Below are 20,593 nucleotides of genomic sequence, written 5' to 3'. Positions count from 1 at the left end.
CGAAGTTCTTTCGAGTGCAGTTGCACTCACAAGAAGAAGATTGCGGGGTACTACACAAAGGGGGGGGGGTTCCCTAGCAGGGTCGCATATCTTGCATTGTATATACCTAGATGCACACATTGACAAATTGAAAATGCAAGACGTGTACACGACTTTCTCGGGTGTGTGTATGTGTCGGTTTGTGGGTTTATATGGAGCGCGAGTGCGCGCCTGCCTCGGCCAGACGCCGGGCAGCGAGCGCGCGCGCACCACAACCGCACACGCTACTCCCGGCCACGCTCCACCACCCACCCCCAACCCCCAGCACCCCCAAAACCACATAGAAAAATCACCCAAACCCCCCCCTACAATCCGCCCATAGACCACGAGACCCGCGTGTAGAGCGTGCGCACGCGGCGAGGTAGATTTCGATCGAGGCTCGGAGTGCGTGTTTTGTTTGCCTGCACACGTTGCCGATCGTGCCTAAATTGCAATAGCGAAATCTGTGCACTCTGCGAAAGCGTGCAGGTTCGATTCGAGGTATGTGCTGTTTTTGGGTGCATTTTTTTTTGTTTGTTTACTTCTCTTCTTTCCAAATACTTAAATTTTTCCTTGATTGCGCGACCCCGGAGCAAAATGGTGTAATGTCGATATGATCCAATTGATCAAGGGCTTCAGTATTAAAACGATAACTGATTGTGTTTCAATTTTAAATTTATTTTTTGCTCGTATTATGACAGTTGACATTTCAATAAGCGGTTTTGGAAAGGAATTAATGCGCGATTTCAAATTAAAGTCAAAATATATATAGCCTTTAAAGTACAATGTATTTAAAACGTAACATTAAAAGTCTTTAACATAAAATATGAACAAAACTGCATTAAAATTAGCTAAATCGTGGACCTGTCACCATTCTGCTCTAGCTTTAAGTAATTGCTTAATTTGACCGATGAAATTCAGTCATGTGTTTCTTATTAAATTCATAGTATATAGTTATACAAAACTGCTCAATCTTTAAATCGACACAATTAAAAATATAAATGAATATCTTTTCGTATCGTTATAAGTAATAATTAATTCAGTTCAAGTTTACGATGATTTTAATTTTGTAATTGTATTTTGATCTTCAATAAACCCTTCTTCTTTATGTAAAAATTGGATAAATCCAATTGCTAACCGTGTGAAATCAAATACGTGCTTAATTACTTCATCAGCTTTACATATGTGTGATATATTTACATATGTATGTATGTGTTTAGTCGATAAATTCAACTATTTTAATTAAATCACGACTGTGTACGGCTTGAATAATAAAAGTTTGACATTCAATTTAATTAGATTACGTGCTATCGACTAAGTGAGAAGTTTGGGCTAACTTTACGACACCTTTCAAACCTGTCAAATGCTTCAATGACGTGTCAAATATTTTTATAATTTTCACTTATAACGAACGTTGACGGGATTCGATTAAAAATAGTCTAAGACTAATAATAATAATATATGTATTTTTAAATTAGTAATTTATTTTATTTATATTATTTTTATACATATAACGCCATAAAACCTTAAGTGATTTTCATACAGAACGCTAAACAACACTGTACTCAATTATAATTACGAAATGTATGTCAAATTTATTTTGATTATACATATTTGGCACACACGAGGATTTGCAATATGAGCTCTAACGAATAAGGTCAAAGATTTTTAATTGCATGCTTTTATGGGATTTTCTCAATAGTGTAATAGCTGATTCATAACATTTACCTTGACAGTTGTTTATAAAAATAAATTTAAAATCAATGCCAAATTTATTGTATGTATAATATAATATTAATACAACAATAATTTAATTATTAATTTGAAATCGGCATATCACTCAATGTACATATAAAGATAATGAATAGTCAAATGTCAAAGTCTTACTTTCGCTAATAATCAGCGTTGTGTGTATTATAATCAACACTTTATAGGAGTTTTAATTATTTTGCATAATGCTTTGATGATCTTCGATCGTAAACTTTATAAATCATAAAAAGTCCGAATATTGAAACAGCAAAAGTCATTCGAACGCAGAAAAGGTGCTGTCGGCTTCTCATTTAATTAAATTTTTACGAAAATATTTATCGAGAATGTTGTTTTTCCATTTATAATACACACCTTGTTCCGTTGATAAGATTTCGCGAAACATTCGCCAAACTAGAGTGACAGTTTACCCTTGCACTACATTCGTTGTTTATGTCAGATTAATTTAAAGCATTAGTACTAATTAAAGTGAAACCTAAAAGTCTTTCAATTGCTTCAAGATATGATTTTGCACACAGAAACGGAAACCCTTGAGATGTATTAATAAACAGAAGGAAACATTCCAACAGAAATTGGATACCATTTTATGTAATATGTTCAGAAATACGTACACTGAAACTCAATACATAAATGTACGATTCAATATTATTAATTTACGTTTGAATAAACAACTTTTTTCGTATGTATACTAAAGGATATGATCAATGGGTATATGTATGTAGAATTTTCACCACAAAATTTCACCGCAAATATCCTCAATTTCATTTAACTTTAGATGATTAGGTGACCTCGAATATTCATATGCCTATGCCTATGTACACATACATTGACATAAGCGTTTAACATTTAGCGTTTTACGATATTTATGGTGATTTTTCCAGAGTGTTGCCAAAAAATAAATAAATAAGTTTATTAATATAATATGCATCCAAGTTATGTTAAAACGTCGTAAAAATATTGCATTCGCTCGTATAGTATTTTTCATATAGTTTTATTACTTTGGAACAGCGTAATGTCCGTTGGACCAGTTTACGATCGGCTTTTCCGAGAACGGCCATACTCTGGAGGCTTCACAGGAGATTTTGATGCATTTTATGACGTCTTCAAAAGGGCCGCGTGCAAACAAAGACCTTTTTCGATGTTCATTCAATATTAAAACCGTTGGGAAAAATTCGCACACGAAAGTCAAGACTCACACTGTATGCAACTAATTAGGTACTTCGAATCACAATCGCATGTGAACCGGACGAAAATAGAAACCGGACACAAGTTACTATTGAGACATAAACGAGTCAAATAAATAAACACTCGTACAAAATAAATAATTATGTGGACAGATAAGATGGGGACGTGCCCAAAGTTCACGTGCCGTGTGACTGACTTTGACTGTGTCGGCTACTATGCATGTTTGATTGCTGATGTTGGGAGCTTTTCTCGGAACGTCTTTTAGATCAAATTGTTTGATAGTGATGGCGATGATGATGACCCCCTCGTCTATGACCCTACTGACAATCGCCGCTCGCAGACTGGAGATCTGATCACTTTCAAGCTACATACATATGTTGAAAAATGTATTCCCTCCTATCGGCGTAAAAGTCGACGATATGAAAAGTCAATTTGTTGATTAATTACTAATTTTGACTTTATTTTTGTTTTATGTTCACGAATGTTAAAGGTCGTTCTAATAAATTTTATGTAATTTGTTTTGTGCCGCGTTGATAAAATTCGAACGAGCTGCTGCGGCAGAAATATGGGCTGCTGTTATATTTTATCAACTTTTCAAACAATTAAATCAAACATTTTTGCAATCATTCTATGGCTTGTTTCAATAAAACAATAATTATTATTTTTTATTAAAATAATTGAACGTTATAAATTACATTATCAATCGACAACTTATTGAAATTACTATCGATGTTATAAAGAGTGTACATAATATGACACATATCCGCTATTATTTTTTAGTGATTCTACGAGATCATTTTCCGCGAATAAGTCTCTATGTAATTTGGAATTAAGAGTCGAACTAGTACATTGAGACAAAAGGAATTTGTCTAAAATGATCAAAAATGTTATTGATCCAGTTTGAAATTTTAATTTTTTATATATAAAATATGTTTTATCTTAACCCTTTGAGTGCTGGCGTCTTTTCTGTTGAAAGCCTGTCATGCTGAAAATTACGCCAACATTTCCAACCAGAATTATTTAGAAATCTAATAGAAAGCAGGCATAAAAATTGCAGCTAATCCAAACAAAACCTATATCACTACCCTAGATAGCGACCGCCGAGGATTTCGAGTATTATAAAGGTCTGTTTACACTCTCTAATATATCAACATAAGTCCATTAATGAATGTATTTTTCCAAAATCAGTTCCATCTTCATTGTTGTTAAAATTTAATGCTCACAATCTAAATGCCAAGCCACAATCTAAAACACTCAGCAGTTAGGGATTTCCATCGGGAAATTCTGCTATGGTTATAAATTCAGAAGTTCCGGTGTAAACCAGTCTTTATAAATGTTGACATGTTCAATGCTACCTGGAAAGGCTTAGCGGGTAGTATTCTTGTTTACTTTGTACATGCTCAAAATACAACGCCTATCGGCGTTCCTCAGAACCATATACTTGTTGGCAAAACGCCTATCAGCGTTGGTCAGCATTCAAAGGGTTAAAGATGTCAATAGTCTTAGTGACTTTTGATCGTATGAAATAAATTGAACGGTTTATAAGAGTGCGATCAACTTTGAATTGCGTTGCACCAAATTGCATAAGAAGTTCAAGCAACTGCGCATCGAAAAGATGAAAGAACGTCCTTAGCGGTCGGTGATCTCGATATTTTGTTTGATTTTATTGACCTGGAGCAAGTCCGTCGAGAGTGGTACACAAAAGCATTTGGAACATTCGAGATTACCCGATGTCAATAGTGCAAACTGTTCTAGCTCGCACCGCATTACTGACTCAGGAGGATATGCATTACTCAGCAATTGACGCGAATTTAACGCGAATCACAATCGTATCAATTGCGTTTTAGTTCTGCATACCACTATTGTACCGCCGTTTCAGATTGAAGCAGATTTGCAATAGTCGGAAAGGCCGACTCGACTCTGTGCCATGTGCAGTAACGTTGTTTATTCACGGGAAATAGAGTAAAACTGATGAATTCGACGTGCAAGTCAGTCTACTAATTAAATAATAAAATATTTATTTTTCGTAGATAATTCACGTAACAAACATATTATAGCAGCGTGATTATCGACTAAGGTTATATTTTTATTTCGCGTATCTCGCTCTTGGACACTATTTACTTCTGGTTGGTATTCGGTCAAAGATAGCTTTATTTATATGATAAATTTAATTAACGAACTAATTATTATCCCACACTTTGGCTCGTAAACAAATGTTCGTTTAAATAAAATATCGTAAACTTTCTGAGTCGTACTTGTTATTATTATTTACATCGTTCTAGATGAATAAAGAAAACCGCTAAATTATATTTATATTTGAAAAAATTCATCGTCAAAAACAAGAAGTTTAATTTTATGCATGAAAAATAATCATTTCTTTAAATTTACATAAATAAAGTTTCGTTTGTTTTGAAGGCATTTTTAAATTGCTTCACATATGTATTTGAAATTACCGAAAACGCAAATATTGGAAGGCAAAGATCGAAAATCGAAAGATCTTAAGTCGAAAGATCAAAAAAAAAGGGTGCATGGTAAACGGTACATACTCATTTAATTTGCGCGAGCAGGATACAACAGGAACAAGAGGAACAGGCTTTTCCTCCCGTATTCTGCGCGCGCACATTAATACATCAACTTAAATTTGCTAATCTGTTTAAGGTACATATATACAGTGTCGGCCTTACACCCGATGGTGCCCTCGGGCAATTTTTTCTAAACATCCTTAGAAAGAACTTTCGCCTTTGGCGCTCTAATTTTAAATTTTAAGCGCCTTTGGCACATCGTACGGCGCCCTAACTTATTTGGCGCCCTCGGGCACCGTCCGACGTAGCCCCCCCCCCCCCTAAAACAGGCACTGCATATATATATATATATATATATATATATATATATATATATATGTAGGTATGTAGCTTAAAAAGCTTCTGTATCCTTACTGCTCAAAATTTGTGTATTTTTACAAGGCTTTTCTATGTTTGGTTTCGCAAACGATTAAGCTAAATTTCCTACAGTCATTTTGTGCGGTTTGGTCAACGATGGACATTTCAATCGATATTTACAAACCTCTTCTTACTTGCACTTACGATCACTAGTCAAAGAAAATTTGGGCTCTTATCCGATCGTTTTTATAGTTCAATGGTGAAAAATTATCGTAATAAACACTTAAAAATTCTAGTAAGCTTATATGTTTTACTTTCCGCCACCCACTCGTCTTGTCAGATTCTAATTGTTTAAACGCCTATAACTTTTTCTTTGTCACACTATATCTTATAAAATTTGCATTATAAGTTCTCGTATATATTTTTATTTCAATCATTTAAGTAGGATATGCGAAATCAGGTTCTGAACTAAAAAACATGTCTCAATCGACATATTAAACACGTCTCAAACTTACAACTATTACAATACTGAAATCAATTACGGCTAAATTTTAATTTAAAGTACAGTATCGACGAATAGTGCATATCTGACATTCCACATTTTTTAGAATATAAAGGTTAACCGCTCAGCCAAATCCAATCTTGGGTCAACACGTGCAGCTGACCTTCGTCGTGTGATGATAACGAAGTAATCCCATCACTCACAACCCTCTTTTTGACGAAAAAAATGTCAATCACAGGCTTGCAACGTAATTTTTTTTTCCTAGTCAATAGTGTTGATGAGATAACCCTCAGCGCGCGGTGTCGCTTCTCCGATAACCCGTGGCGCGCCCGCGATTTATTTCAATTACCGGTTGCCCACGACTGTAAATAAATCAATTTAGGAGCGTTTTAGTGCTCGTTTCGAGCGCGTTACGTGGGCACTAATAACCAACTGCACCGTTGTCCGCGCACATTTACATAATTCCAACAGATTTCGCCAATTTCTCGTGTGTCCTGTCTGTGATTTATCATGTCGCTGCTGCGGTCCATTGTCAAAGTGCCGCCACATATTGAATGATCTGGTGGGAGCGATGAGCTCAATCGAACCCCTTCCAATCATTACCTGTTGAATGTTTGGGTCTTTGTAATGTGTGGAAAGCAGAGAAATGTAATAATAATAGAAGGGCCCTTACGAATAAATAATTGCTGTCAATATTACACGGTACATCTCTATAAATACGCTACAACGCACGGAATACAATCGGATTAATTTACTTATAAAAACGTATCCCATGTTGTTTATTGTGTGTTTTTGAATGCATTGTGCAATTTTTACCGATGCTTGCCCGTCTTACGGCGAGTAATATAAACAAACCGAGAAGTTTTTATCGGACATACGTCGAGCACCAAGCATCGAATACGACTGATGCTAAAATTATTTAGGATTGTCTGTGGACAATCGTCACTTGACAACAATATGACGCCTAAAGTCACTTCTATTAATATAACATTTCTCTGGTGGAGAGGCATTCGAGACTAGCTTGGCAATAATCGATACAATAACCTATGTATCAGTGAATTTGGCCACAGCACGGACTGGCATTGGCCGTTTAATTTTATTATTGAAGTAAAAATATATATGAATGATAATGAGAGCCTATAATACAAATTTAATAAGATACTAGCTAAACCCGTAACACAATAACGCATGCAATTCCCGTTCTCATTTGTCGGAAAAATGCAGGCGGCGAACTTGACTTGACTTGACTAAAAAAAACAATAGACGACGGCGAACACTTTTTCAATTATTCAATTGTTTGTTTATTTTACCCCAACAACGTAGGTCGCGAACTGATTTGGAATTATTTGCCATGCAATGCCACTCATTTTAGTTTTTCCCGTTTCTGTTCCCGTTTTTGGGGGATCTTTTTTACAAAAACTATCGCGGACATGCACACAATAACTCTTGCAAGTTTCATCGCAATCGGTTGAATGGTATAGGAACGCATACGTGACAGACAAATAGACAAACATTGATTTTGATATACCTATACATATATATAGATAGTGTGAAAACGATAAAGTTATAGGCCTTTAAACAATTAAAATGTGACAAGACGAGTGGATGGCGGAAAGTAAAATATATAACGTTACTACCTATTAAACGTCACCGTCTTAAAAAATTCACAAATTTAGAAGTTTTTTATAACGATTATTTTTCACCATCAAGCTATAAAAATCGATTGAAATTTCCATCTTTGGCCAAACCACGCAAAATGGCAAAGTTTCAAAACGATGGGAAGACTGCAGAAATTTTAGTACAATCATTTGAGAAGTGAAACATAAAAGAGCCTTGTAAAAATAAAAACTCCTTACATTGATTTACACTGAACAACAAATATTGACTTTATTTTTAGCTACCTCGAATAAAACCTAAAACTAATTACACCCTTAACTTATGAAAACATTTTTATTTATATTCAAATCTAATATAATAATAATAGAAGAAATAAAGAGACGTGTGAAATTAGGATGGAGTGCATTTGGACGAATGAATGTTGTTTTTAAATCAAAAACGCCACTCTGTCTGAAGAAAAATATCTTCGATCAATGCATTCAAAGAAGTATTGAACGTTGTATACTTGGCATAGCGAGGAATGACAGGAAACAAGGGTATGACAAAGGTTGTGAATATAATGGATAGAGAGAAGAGATTGAAATGGCAATGGGGTGTGGACAAGTGACTAGAAGAATGGACGAAAGGTGGACAAAAGAAATGCTAGAATGGTACCCGAGAGAATGCAAAATGGTAAAAGGAAGACCGCAGGGAAGATGAGTGGATAAAATTATAAAAATGTGCGGTGTGAGATGGATGAGAGTTGCGTTAAACAGGGACGAGTGGAATCGTGTTGGAGAGGCCTTCATCCAGCAGTGGATGGCGAATGCCTGAAGATAATGATGATGATATGACAATATTTATAAAGTGTATTTTCTAAGGGGAAATCTTGTGTTCAGGGTCTTGTAAATTATACCTGAGCGTTGGCTTTATAAATATAAATTATAGATGTGTTAAGTTAATTTGTAATGTCAATGTCAGTCAAGTCAAGCAAGCCGGTGGACCCCACGCGAAGTCTGCTCGTTCTAATCAAGCTCCAAACCAGTGTCGTGGTATCACACGCGTCATATATGTATGTCCATTTGTATGTATGTATATTTTCATACACATTAATGTATGTATGTCAAAAATGACTGAACTTATGTGCGATTAATTTTTAATTATCTTCAATTTTCAACATTTTCTTACAATATTGCATACTTAGCTGAGTCACCTCTCTACTTGCCTCGTACAAAAGCATCATATTGATCAACTGGTTTTATTGTTTCGAGTTTGCTAAAGCTCAAATTTCTAATGCATATTTTTTTTTAACGTTGAACGTTTTCAAACTATTTACACTTAACGATCAAAGTTGCAAACAGTGCAATGTAATTTGGATAAAGTTTCAATACCAAATTATCTCTGACCCGTGTTTTATCTATTATACATAATTAAAATATGTATATTTTGAGTGGGAGTAGGTGATTAACCTCACAAAAGTTTTTTTAAAGATATTTTTGTTCTAATACCATACATACATAATCAGGGCTTTTTTTTCCATGTAACGCGGTTTAACAACATTTTTTATTTTTCAAACGAATCTAATATATAATTTCGAAAGAGACTTTGTGTGTATGCAGGACCGTAGAGAGAAAATCCAGGCCTGAGTTCAAATTTGAAAATCCGCCCCGCCCCCCCCTTGACCCATTTTAGTAAAAACAAATTTTTCAAAATATGTAAAAAAAAATGTGATGTGTAAATATCGTTGCTAATTAATAAAAATATATTTCATATTAATTTGTATACATAAATACAATACAGTGAAACAAATGAAATTAATTAAAGACAACAATAAACTATAACAACATATAAAATGAAAAATTAAATAATTAAAACATATGTATACACACGTTAAAAAATAGTTTAATTTAAAAAAAATAATGCTGTCATACATGAAATAAAAATTAAACATATGACATTATTTAACAAAAAAAAACCGTTAATTATCAACTTATATTATTTATGGAAAAGCTAATGATGTATTGAATTTAGGGTGATGTTTTTCTGTGAGAGCCTTTTAAAATGTCTCTATATATTATACATATACATACTTCAGATTGATACATTTTATATGATATGGGTTAAAATAATCAACATAGAAAACAGTTAGTTTTTAAATATTATTAATTTAAAAACTAACTTTGATTTGAAATATTCTAAATCCAGTCTACCGTTCGCAGTAAAATTTTAACGTGTTTGAATAACGTATTTTCCTAAAGTCGAAAGACAAACGGATGATTTTGACGATTAAAATCAATCATTTATTAGTATATTTCTGTTGAATTTTTCTAGGAATAGCACACATTTGCAATTTTAAGTTAAAAGTTTTATGGCAAATTTGCAAATAGGTAAATGAGAAAGATTTTATCTTTATTATCGATGTAAAAATGCTTGAATCGGCCAAGGATTATTTTACTAATTCGTTTTGGATATTGTGACGAGGGAACTGACCATTCTGAACACCAGAACAGATCTTTCCTTAAATTTTATTATGCCATAATTAGGTAAAATTCATTTTGCTTAGTGTCCAAAAAACCCTTTATATGATAGTATAAAGGCCAAATAATAATGCTTTTATACTTTTGCTAAAAATGTTCATATTATTTGCGGGGGGGCTTCGGACCCCCTTCGATAGCCGTGCCCGGGTTATTTGCATACCCTTTCCCCCCCCCCCCCTCTCGTCGGCCTTGTGTGTATGTATGTATTTTTGTTTGTTTGGTTCGTAGAGTCCGTGACGTTCAATTTAATAAAATAACAAATGAATATTCATATAAATTTAAATAAAATAAAACTATTGAAATAAATTTAATAAAATGTTTACTATTAGATTGGCCATGTTTAAGCAGTTTATATTACAAATACCGAGCGAAGCCGGGTAAAAACACTAGTATTCTATATAATATAATTTGAATACAATCTTTTCCAATAGAAAACTTGACAAGAAGTGAGTTCAGGCACATTTTAAAAAAAAAAAAGCCCTGCATATAATATATTATATAGATTCTTAGTTCCTTTTGATAATTGTTCAATGTGCAATCTGCGTACAAAGCAATCTAAGCTTTGAGAATCTTAAAATAATTTCATCATCAATTAAATTTAAGATTAATTAACATTCATACTTTGTAAACTCTGTGTATTATCTTTGACACCAATTAAATATTCAAAATAAATTATGGACCAATCAAGGGTCAAATTCAAAAGCGTGACACCTGAATGCTGTTTTCTGATTGAACGTTATAATTTTGCTTCTTTAGCATGGACCAATAGCAATGCAGTGGCAATAAGTTCAGGTTCAGCAACTCAACCTTCACCCGAACAACTTATTTTGAACGTACTCTAGTCTAGACAATTTTTAATTAATAATATTTCAAAGAATAACCGCAAAGTCTACATAAAGCACTATTTATAAAAATTACCGAGGAATTGATGCACTCTTTCATGTTTTCCGATTTCTTAGAATGCGAAATATGATGTGCGTAGTATTTCGCATTAGATTAAGTCACCATCAATCGAATGTTTACATTAAAGTGACCCATTTTGCATAGACTTTTTGATTTATTTTCTGGTATTCCATCAATATGTTTTTTATTATGATTACTAAGCTCTTCTTTATTCCACTTCGCTCATTTTTACAAGGCTCTTCTATATTTCTCTTCGCTCATTGGTCTGACAACATATTATATTATATCCTACATTCTTCCGATCGTTTTGAAACTTTGCCATTTTGCGCGGTTTGGTCAACAATTAATATTCAAATCAATTCCGCCAGTGCTATGGTGAAAAATAATCGTAATAGACACGTTCGAAAATGCTACAATTTTGACCATCTTGACGTCTTATGGTAAGTAGCGTTATATATTTTCCTTTCCGCTACCCTCTCGTTTTGTCAGATTTTAATTCCTTTTAGAGATATACATATGTATATAATATAAATAAAATTATCAACCCTTAGGGCCGGGCCGCACCGTGCAACTTTGTCGGCCGACTAGTCGCGCGACACGAAAAAATGTATGAAAATGTGTGCGACAAACAATTTGACGGGTGTAGCATGTCCCATCTACCTGCATGCATTGGTCTGGTCGCCCTCAACCAAGTCGCACGCTTCCGGTCCTACCTCTAGTCATGGGGTATGGAATTATTTTTCCAGGGCCCGGGATTCTTGTCGGCGGCCCTGGTTCAGTGTAAAGATAGTAATGTTAAAGAAGGTTATAAAATTAAACCTTAACAACCACTCATTATATTCATGATCAGAGAAATGTAATAATAATAGAAGGGCCCTTGCGAATAAATAAATTGTGTCAATATTACGCGGTATGTGTCCATAACTACGCTACAACGCACGGAATACAATCACATCAATTTACGTATAAAAACGTATCCCAAGTTGTTTATTGTGTGTTTTTGAATGCATTGTGCAATTTTTAACGATGCTTGCCCATCTTGCCAGTAATATAAACAAACAGAGAAGTTTTTATCGGTCATACGTCGAACACCAAGCATCAAATACGACTGATGCTAAAATTATTTAGTAACGTCTGTGGACAATCGTCACTTGACAACAATATAACGCCTAAAGCCACTTCTATTATTATAACATTTGTCCGTTCATGATAGTAAATACATAAAGAAAATTTGAAACACCCCTTTCAGGAAGCGAAAACACACTAAGTCATTGTTCGGTCGAGTTCAAATTACACCACAGTATGAAATTCACTTTTAAATCACTTTAGTTGAATGCTGAATCATCTCAACCACTCAAAAATAATTTGTCTGAAACGATAAACCGCCTAAAAGCATATCGAATGGCAGAGGCTTTCGATCAGATTGAAAATATACATCCTGAATTGATTGATAGTAGGCACATACCTACCCAGTAAGCGGCTATGCAATATCTGGTTACTCGGGTGTATCTGCATTATAAATAGAGGCGATTTCATAAAATCGTATCACTCGTGTTTCGATAATTTTGTGGTCAACAACACGCCAAACGCGTTCAGTGCGAAATACATAATTATTAAAACAAAAAGACAATCCGCGTATATACACAGTTTGAGTACCGACGGCTGTATATATATATATATATACATAAAACCTATAAATGTAGGTATATGTGCTTTGCATGTACATACTTTTAAATTGATTCTATTTTTCATTGAACGTCTTTCACGGATAAAGGTCTGTTCATACCTATCCAGCACGATGCGTATCCTGCAGGTATCCTGCAAGTGCGGATAGTATTCTTTGGTACATTATATGGACGTATTCATACTCCATTCGCGCATGCGCATTTACGCATTCATGCGCGTCCATATATAATGTACTAAAGAATACTGTCCGTTCTTACATGATACTTGCAGGATTCGGGTCGTGCTGGATAGGTATGAACAGACCTTAAACTGTCACTTCCGGTTGGCTAAAATTCACATTCGTCTTCGTAGTCGTAAAATTTTTCGTAATAACTGTAACCGTCAATTGTCTGTGACTATAAAAGAGTTGTGTATATTTTCGGTAATAACTTTGATAAGTACATACAACTGACTCATAATCTTATCGATACATAAATAGTAATATTTAAATCAAAATATATGTAATTAGTAATCTTCGTAAATACTAACTATGATTTTTTAGTCTTTTTTTTCATTTTAAGATACTATTCAATTGATAAAAGTCACTTAATGTGTTGTTTTGACAATATTTTTAATGTCATATATGTATGTGTGTGAATGTTTATTAAATATGAACAATCACAGTGTATTTATAATAACATTTTTTATACCGTATAAGATTATATTATTTCCTTGTATATTTTTAATATCAATTCGTATATAAGCTTTCAACTATCACTTTTTACGTTCATTGCCATGTTAATATAATATACATACATACATACATATACTTGAATGGTTGTTTTTTTTTTGTTTCAGGTCAAAATTTTCTACATCTGACTAATCAAAAGTATATGCTCTTTTGAAGATCAGGAAAGATTTTTTTCTTTAACTGATCTGAAAAATAGTACATAATAGTACACGATGTTTATTCAACAACAAATTTTCCTAATACTGGGACTAAATGCTTTGATAGTCTCTTGCTTACCATATGGATCAGGAAAATATAAATTCTGTGGAGCACACTTGATGGATGCTCTGCAACTTATCTGCGGTCACACGGGATATCAACCGCCGTTTTGGGACGGTAATTAATAGTATTTTTCGTGTAATTCTTAAACATTTTTAAATGAAATGTCTGTTATGCGTATTGTTTTTGTATTTTAGTCAGTACAACTGAAAGATTAACGCTGATAAAATATCAGGAACTGAACAGCGCTGGAATTGCAACTGAATGTTGTCATAAAGGATGCACTTGGACTGCACTAGGCACTTACTGCGCTGATCCACATAGAAGGATTAGAGAAAGGTACATTTCAATCACTTGAATATGATCAAATTAAACTAAAAATTCTTGATAACCCTTATAGTTTCCATACGTGTTGCTTAGAAGTTATCTACATACATATTATATATGTATGTAGTTATTGGATTTCAAAGAAAAAAATAGCACCTCAATGGTGCCCCAAGCAACATATTGTTAATGTAACTTTAGTTCAAAGTGATATACTAATGATAACTACATACATACGTATGTATACTCTGGGCAAAAAACTGTAATTTTTCTCCCGGTTTTTTTAAATCTATGTATGTATATCCCCATTGTATTCTGCAATTTTTTGATTTTCTTCTGGAGACATTGAGAATTCAGGGACGTAACTAGAAACATTAGGCCCGCATGCAAATGTTAGCAAAAGGCCCCCCCCCCCCCCTTTATTAGTTTTTTTTTTAATTAAAATTAAATTGACAATTAACTCACATAATTTAAATGTTCTTTTTCCTCGCCTTCAAAAGTTGCGAATTCTGCAATTACATCTTTTTTCAAAGATATTTTAGAAGTTTCTTCATGTTCAATTGATAATATTGCTAATTCACTGAGCCCGAGTTGACTTATCGAAATTCTTTTATAGTCTTTTATTAATTTTTATATACTAAAAGTTCGTTCAACAGTAACCAACAAAGTGAAATACAAAAAAAGGTGTGCACTTCGGCTATTTCACTTTCAATAGAATTATAGTTTGAAATTCACAAATCCAATCCCTGTTTATTAGACATTGTTGCATTATGAGGGCTGTACACCCGAAACCTTAATTTTGTTGCCGTTCCTTTCTTCGATATATATATTGAGTGAATGCGACTATATATATATATATATATATATATATATATATATATATATATATATATATATATATATATATATATATATATATATATATATATATATATATATATATATATATATATATATATATATATATATATATATATATATATATATATATATATATATATATATATATATATATATATATATATATATATATATATATATATATATATATATATATATATATATATATATATATATATATATATATATATATATATATATATATATATATATATATATATATATATATATATATATATATATATATATATATATATATATATATATATATATATATATATATATATATATATATATATATATATTGAGTGAATGCGACAGTTGCGCTTCGACCAGATAATACGTATTTTAAATCGACAAAATCGAGGTTGCGGTACATCCACTCTAAAATTGCCAGACAAATTGAACGACAGATTAACGGACGGCTGCTTTAAACGCAATTCTCGTCTTCTCGAATGATAGATTGCACATCAGATGACGGTTGACCTTTCGATGTGCACAGATGCAATTATCAAAATGGTAATTATTAAAATTGAGTTGGATCTTTCAGGCGAGTTTAATAAGGCAAGATTCGATAAGTTCCGAATCTTGCCTTATTAAACTCGCCAGAAAGATCCAACTCAATTTTAATAATTGCATCTGTGCACATCGAAAGGTTTCTCGTCATCTGATGTGCAATCTATCATTCGAGAAAACGAGAATTACGTTTAAGGCTGCCGTTCTGTTAATCTGTCGTTCGTTTGTCTGGCGATTTTAGAGCGGATGCACCAAACCCGTGACGACAAGATCTCCGACCAAAATCACGCATCAGGGCCCATCTATGTATATTATATATCTATGGTTCAGTCTGCCTGGCGCTTGTCGATCGTTTGCACCAAACTCATACGTATAATGTAATATAATATATTACATTTTCACTCTTCTGATTGTATAAATAAATCATTGTGTTGCCCTCTGTAATTGATTAAATTTATTATAATTTGTAGTGCTTTGGAAGGGATGGACTTCAGCAGTTTCGGTCTCGGTGAACCCGTAGCGATGGCAGACCAAGGAGTCGTCGCTTCTAAACTGATGGCAGTAGCCCCCGAGGTTGGCAAACCAGCTGGTCGCAAGGGGCTCAAAGGGCGGAGGGGGCAAAGGGATCACCAGGGTCGCAAAGGGCGCCGGGGGCGCGCGCATAATTGTCTGTGCGAAACGAACAGACGCGCGCGCCGCAAGCGCCCCGTGCGTGCACGAAAGGTGGCTTACAATCTAACATCCAAATTCAGAATCAAAGATGACAACAATCTCAGATTTCCACTAACATTTCACTCTTTCAGGCGTTCACAATTAATAAAAAAAAAAGCCGTAATACATAAAGAAAACGATTAACATTTTGCAAGCATTCGCTTTTTACTAGCCTCTTCTTATTAGTTCAATATTATAGTATCTTTAAGTAAGCTGTACAAATGTGTTATATAACTTTTGTTGATGTGTTGTTGAAAAATTTGATCTCGGCGCAGTATGTCATCGCTATCATTAAAAATTTAAACTGTTACAGAGGATGCTTGCACAATGCACTGTTCAATACATACAACGCGTTACATTTAACACTTGTTATTTTTGATTCTGAGTTCTACTAACCTTTAGCTCTTTATGTTTCAAGATTGCTTTTTATGTAATTTGTATTGTATATAATAGTTTTAGTATTGTAATGTGTCCCTTATTGTACATGTGGGTTTGTGTGTGTGTGTGTGTTTATCATTTTGTATGTCTTGACCTTATTAATTTGTCATTTTGTATTGCACGAATATCATCATTTAATTTAGGATATTAGTAATTTTATTTTTTTTAAAGCATGCATTATAATTTCTGGTTTGAACATATATCATTTTTATTTTATCAATTTGAAAGTTATTAAATATTGACAAAATTTATCATTCATATATATATTAATACTTTAAGATATTCTTAAATTTATTTCACGGTATCATGTCCATATGCAAATAAAATTAAAAATGCCTTTGAATGTTTGTCCGGGAATTAAACAAGTCCATTAACCATGAATATATATATATTATGTATATTATTTGAATATCAAATTAGCTGGTCAATAATTTATATAAGACTTAAGTATACCAAATAATTAAATAATAATAACCTGTTGCTATTAGTACCCATAATAAAACTGGGTATATACTTACTTGACTAAACCAAATTAAGTTACTGACCAATTAAATACAAACCGTATTATACATACATATGTACATGTGAATGATTTGAAACATATACTCTATATCACCAAAGCCAAATTTATTCAGTAATAGCAAATATTTAAAAGTTTATGTATAACTTCCAGCTTACAGAATACGCTTGGGTGTATATCTGACTCTAAGTATATCTGAAAATTTATATTTGAAAATTTCTGTTAAGTTTTATATGTGAAAAGTTAGCCTTCAAATTAGATTTATAGCTTATTTTTACATTCAATTTTATGCTACTGTTAATTTATTTATTAATTTAATTGTTTATTTCATCAGGTTGATATTGAAAGCATTAAAAGAAGTGCACCAGTCTTTGGAACCGTATCGCCTGAATATCTTAGATTACCGAGAACATTAGACGACGTTCCTGAGATTTACCGTGGCATCCAAAGCGGATTTTGAATATATTTGGAGCATGGTGTTGGATCCTAACTGTGGCATTTGTGCATTATTGCTATATATGTATGTAGATGGTACATACATACATACATACATACGATAATATAGTAAAGCAATGCATTCTTGTCAGAGATCTCCTTATTGACTGTGATACAATAGTGACAATTTTCAACAATATTTGAAAATTAAAATACATGGATCATTGCGCGGATGTTATCTTAAATAAATAATGTGTTCACATTTATATACAAAAATCATATAATTATTCAATATGACCGTTCGCAAGTTATTCGTCATCGAATGGGGAGGCAACTGAAAAACAGTTCAAGTATTACTTTTTTAATTTTATTTTTATGACTTCACAAAGAGACTTTTTCAGATTCGATCAAAAATAGCCATTCGATGACAAAGGAACTGAAATATTAGTGCTTATTACATTAATTAAATATTTATAATATTTATATATTACGTCCCGATATGTGTGATTGTTTAATTTTTACCAAAGTGTTCATGTGTGTATTCGTATATTGAAATGACAATTAGCAATTAAGTGCATTGTATAAATATTCTTTATTTAATGATTTTTTTGTGAAAATAAACCCATCTCTAGCTTTAGTTTTGTCTTATAGATAAGATAATTTTGATATATATATAGACAATGATATATATATACAATGATTACACATATTTAACTTGTTTCTAATGACTTAGAATAAATCTATGTATTGTCTTTAAGTGAAATGTGTAAAAAACATATATGAGACTAATATGCAACAGTAAGTACAAGAAAAGTAAATCCAAGCAAACATTATTTAAGTTATATTTATCATTATTGAATGCAATAAATGTTATTAATCTACTTTAAAACATGTAAGGGCGGTAATAGATAATAATTAGTAGTCTGTATGATTAGTTTTAATGTAAGTAATTAGTTGATAATGTAGCTCAAAATTTTATTTCTGTAAGTGTTCTGTAGTAAATGGTGAAACATTATTATTTTAATGTTTAAATATATTTAATTTTTTTATAAACTTAAATTTTAATATGAAATTAAGTTAACAGTAAAAGTAGTATTAACTCGACATTTATATTTAAAACATCGTAATGCGGAAATAATTGTAAAATACTGTAGATATTTTCACATATGTATATGATAATATTGTGAGCATGAATACAATGTGATTATTTTTTTCAAAATACCTACAATAAAATATAAAATTTTATAAATAAATTGATACATATCGTTTATTTTATTTCCCTATCCTAATGCTATTTTTCATTCAATAAAAATATAATAAAATTTTATATTGAGATGAGTCTTTATCAGTGGCGTAGCCAGGATTTTGTCAAGGGGGGGGTTTTGACAGGAAAAAAGGCAAGATAATTTATATTTAATTAATATGAAATCACAACATATAAAAATAAAGTAAATACGTAATAAACATATGGTATGAACAAAATTCAAATAAAATAAAAATAATGAATACTATAAAAAAGTACGAAATTCACAGATCCAATCTTCGCGTATTTATCTTATATTTTTTCTGCACTAAAATTTATATCCCTATGAATAAATATCTAATAAAGCAAGTCCATTTAGTCGATTTTCCGACATCGTATTTCTTAAATATGTTTTTAGTCATCGTAGTGTGGCTGTTGTCACCGGAAGTGTTGCTAGAATTTTTAGAAGTATGTAAATATTGAAGGATTGCAAATTGCAATTGCAGCTAGTGCGTTTTTTGGTCGATTTTCACTAGTACTTATATATTGCCACCACATTTCCAACTCTCCAGTTAGAATGCAAGGCCCACAAAATATATATTGATTGTGAATTTCCCCTGAAGTCTTTATCTTATTCTCTAAAACACTTGATGGTTGAGAGCTTTTTCCATCAGGAACCAAAAATTGGAAATTTTCAAGTATATGTTTACGTCCTAAAAATCTGTCATGGATTTGGGATAGAAAACTATCCAAAAATGGTACAAACGATCAATTGCGACAGGAGTGGGATATTTTGCTGCCGACTGCACTCCGCCAAGGGGGGGGTCCAGACCCCTTGGACCCCCCCCCCCCTTCGCTACGCCACTGGTCTTCATAGTATATATATGTATGTATATATGTAGTAAATAATAAATCCATATACATTTATCGTTTAATGGTAAATTAAAAAGGACCTTTTTGGGTAAATATAATCCCCATTAATGTTTACACGAATTCAATTTTTTTAGCCAATGAATAAACTTTATCTCTTATAAATTAATCCTATTTTAAAATAGAGAATAGGTTACAGAAATTTATTAACATCGTATAGCACAAGATTTAATTTGTGGCTGCTAGAGGGAAACGTTAATTATAATACAGAATAAAATGCGCTTTTACCCAATGAATAGAATTTTCCGAATACAAATGTTTGAGTTTAGAAAGTATAGGCGCCTTTGGCGTTCTAATCTAAAATTTTGTAGGGCCTTTGGGGCTCTAATTTTAGTTTTAAAGCGTTTTTGGTGCATCGAGCTGCGCCCCAACTTATTTGGCACCCTCGGGTGCCGCCCGACCAAGCCCGCCCTAAAACCGGCACTGCTTAATCAACAGGTGAAAAGCTCCTTTTTTGCCCTCAATGATGCTCCTATTTGGTATTAGGTAACTGGCAGCAATGTATCGACCGTAAC

At 32.7% G+C, this 20,593-nt stretch overlaps 1 protein-coding gene across 1 annotated transcript; it reads left to right on the top strand.

The window, feature by feature from the left end:
- Positions 1-434: 434 nt before the first annotated feature.
- On the top strand, positions 435-18,389 carry LOC143921319 (insulin-like growth factor 2). Its single transcript, XM_077444567.1, has 5 exons — positions 435-519; positions 13,911-14,178; positions 14,259-14,400; positions 16,272-16,374; positions 17,805-18,389. The coding sequence occupies exons 2-5, from the start codon at positions 14,016-14,018 to the stop codon at positions 17,928-17,930; spliced, it is 534 nt and encodes a 177-aa protein (XP_077300693.1). The 5' UTR covers positions 435-519; positions 13,911-14,015; the 3' UTR covers positions 17,931-18,389.
- The last annotated feature ends 2,204 nt before the right edge of the window (positions 18,390-20,593 follow it).

Source organism: Arctopsyche grandis, chromosome 13, assembly GCF_051622035.1.
Source record: "Arctopsyche grandis isolate Sample6627 chromosome 13, ASM5162203v2, whole genome shotgun sequence".
Taxonomy (NCBI): Eukaryota; Metazoa; Arthropoda; class Insecta; order Trichoptera; family Hydropsychidae; genus Arctopsyche; species Arctopsyche grandis.
The sequence above is the reverse complement of the archived record's forward strand: the minus strand, read 5'-3'. Positions and strand labels throughout refer to the sequence as shown.

Bases quoted from the DNA above. Each gene is read 5' to 3' on its own strand.
- LOC143921319 (XM_077444567.1), top strand. From the start codon at position 14,016: ATGTTTATTCAACAACAAATTTTCCTAATACTGGGACTAAATGCTTTG. The intron at 14,179-14,258 runs GTAATTAATAGT...TTTGTATTTTAG, and splicing joins TCAACCGCCGTTTTGGGACG to TCAGTACAACTGAAAGATTA. The intron at 14,401-16,271 runs GTACATTTCAAT...TATAATTTGTAG, and splicing joins CATAGAAGGATTAGAGAAAG to TGCTTTGGAAGGGATGGACT.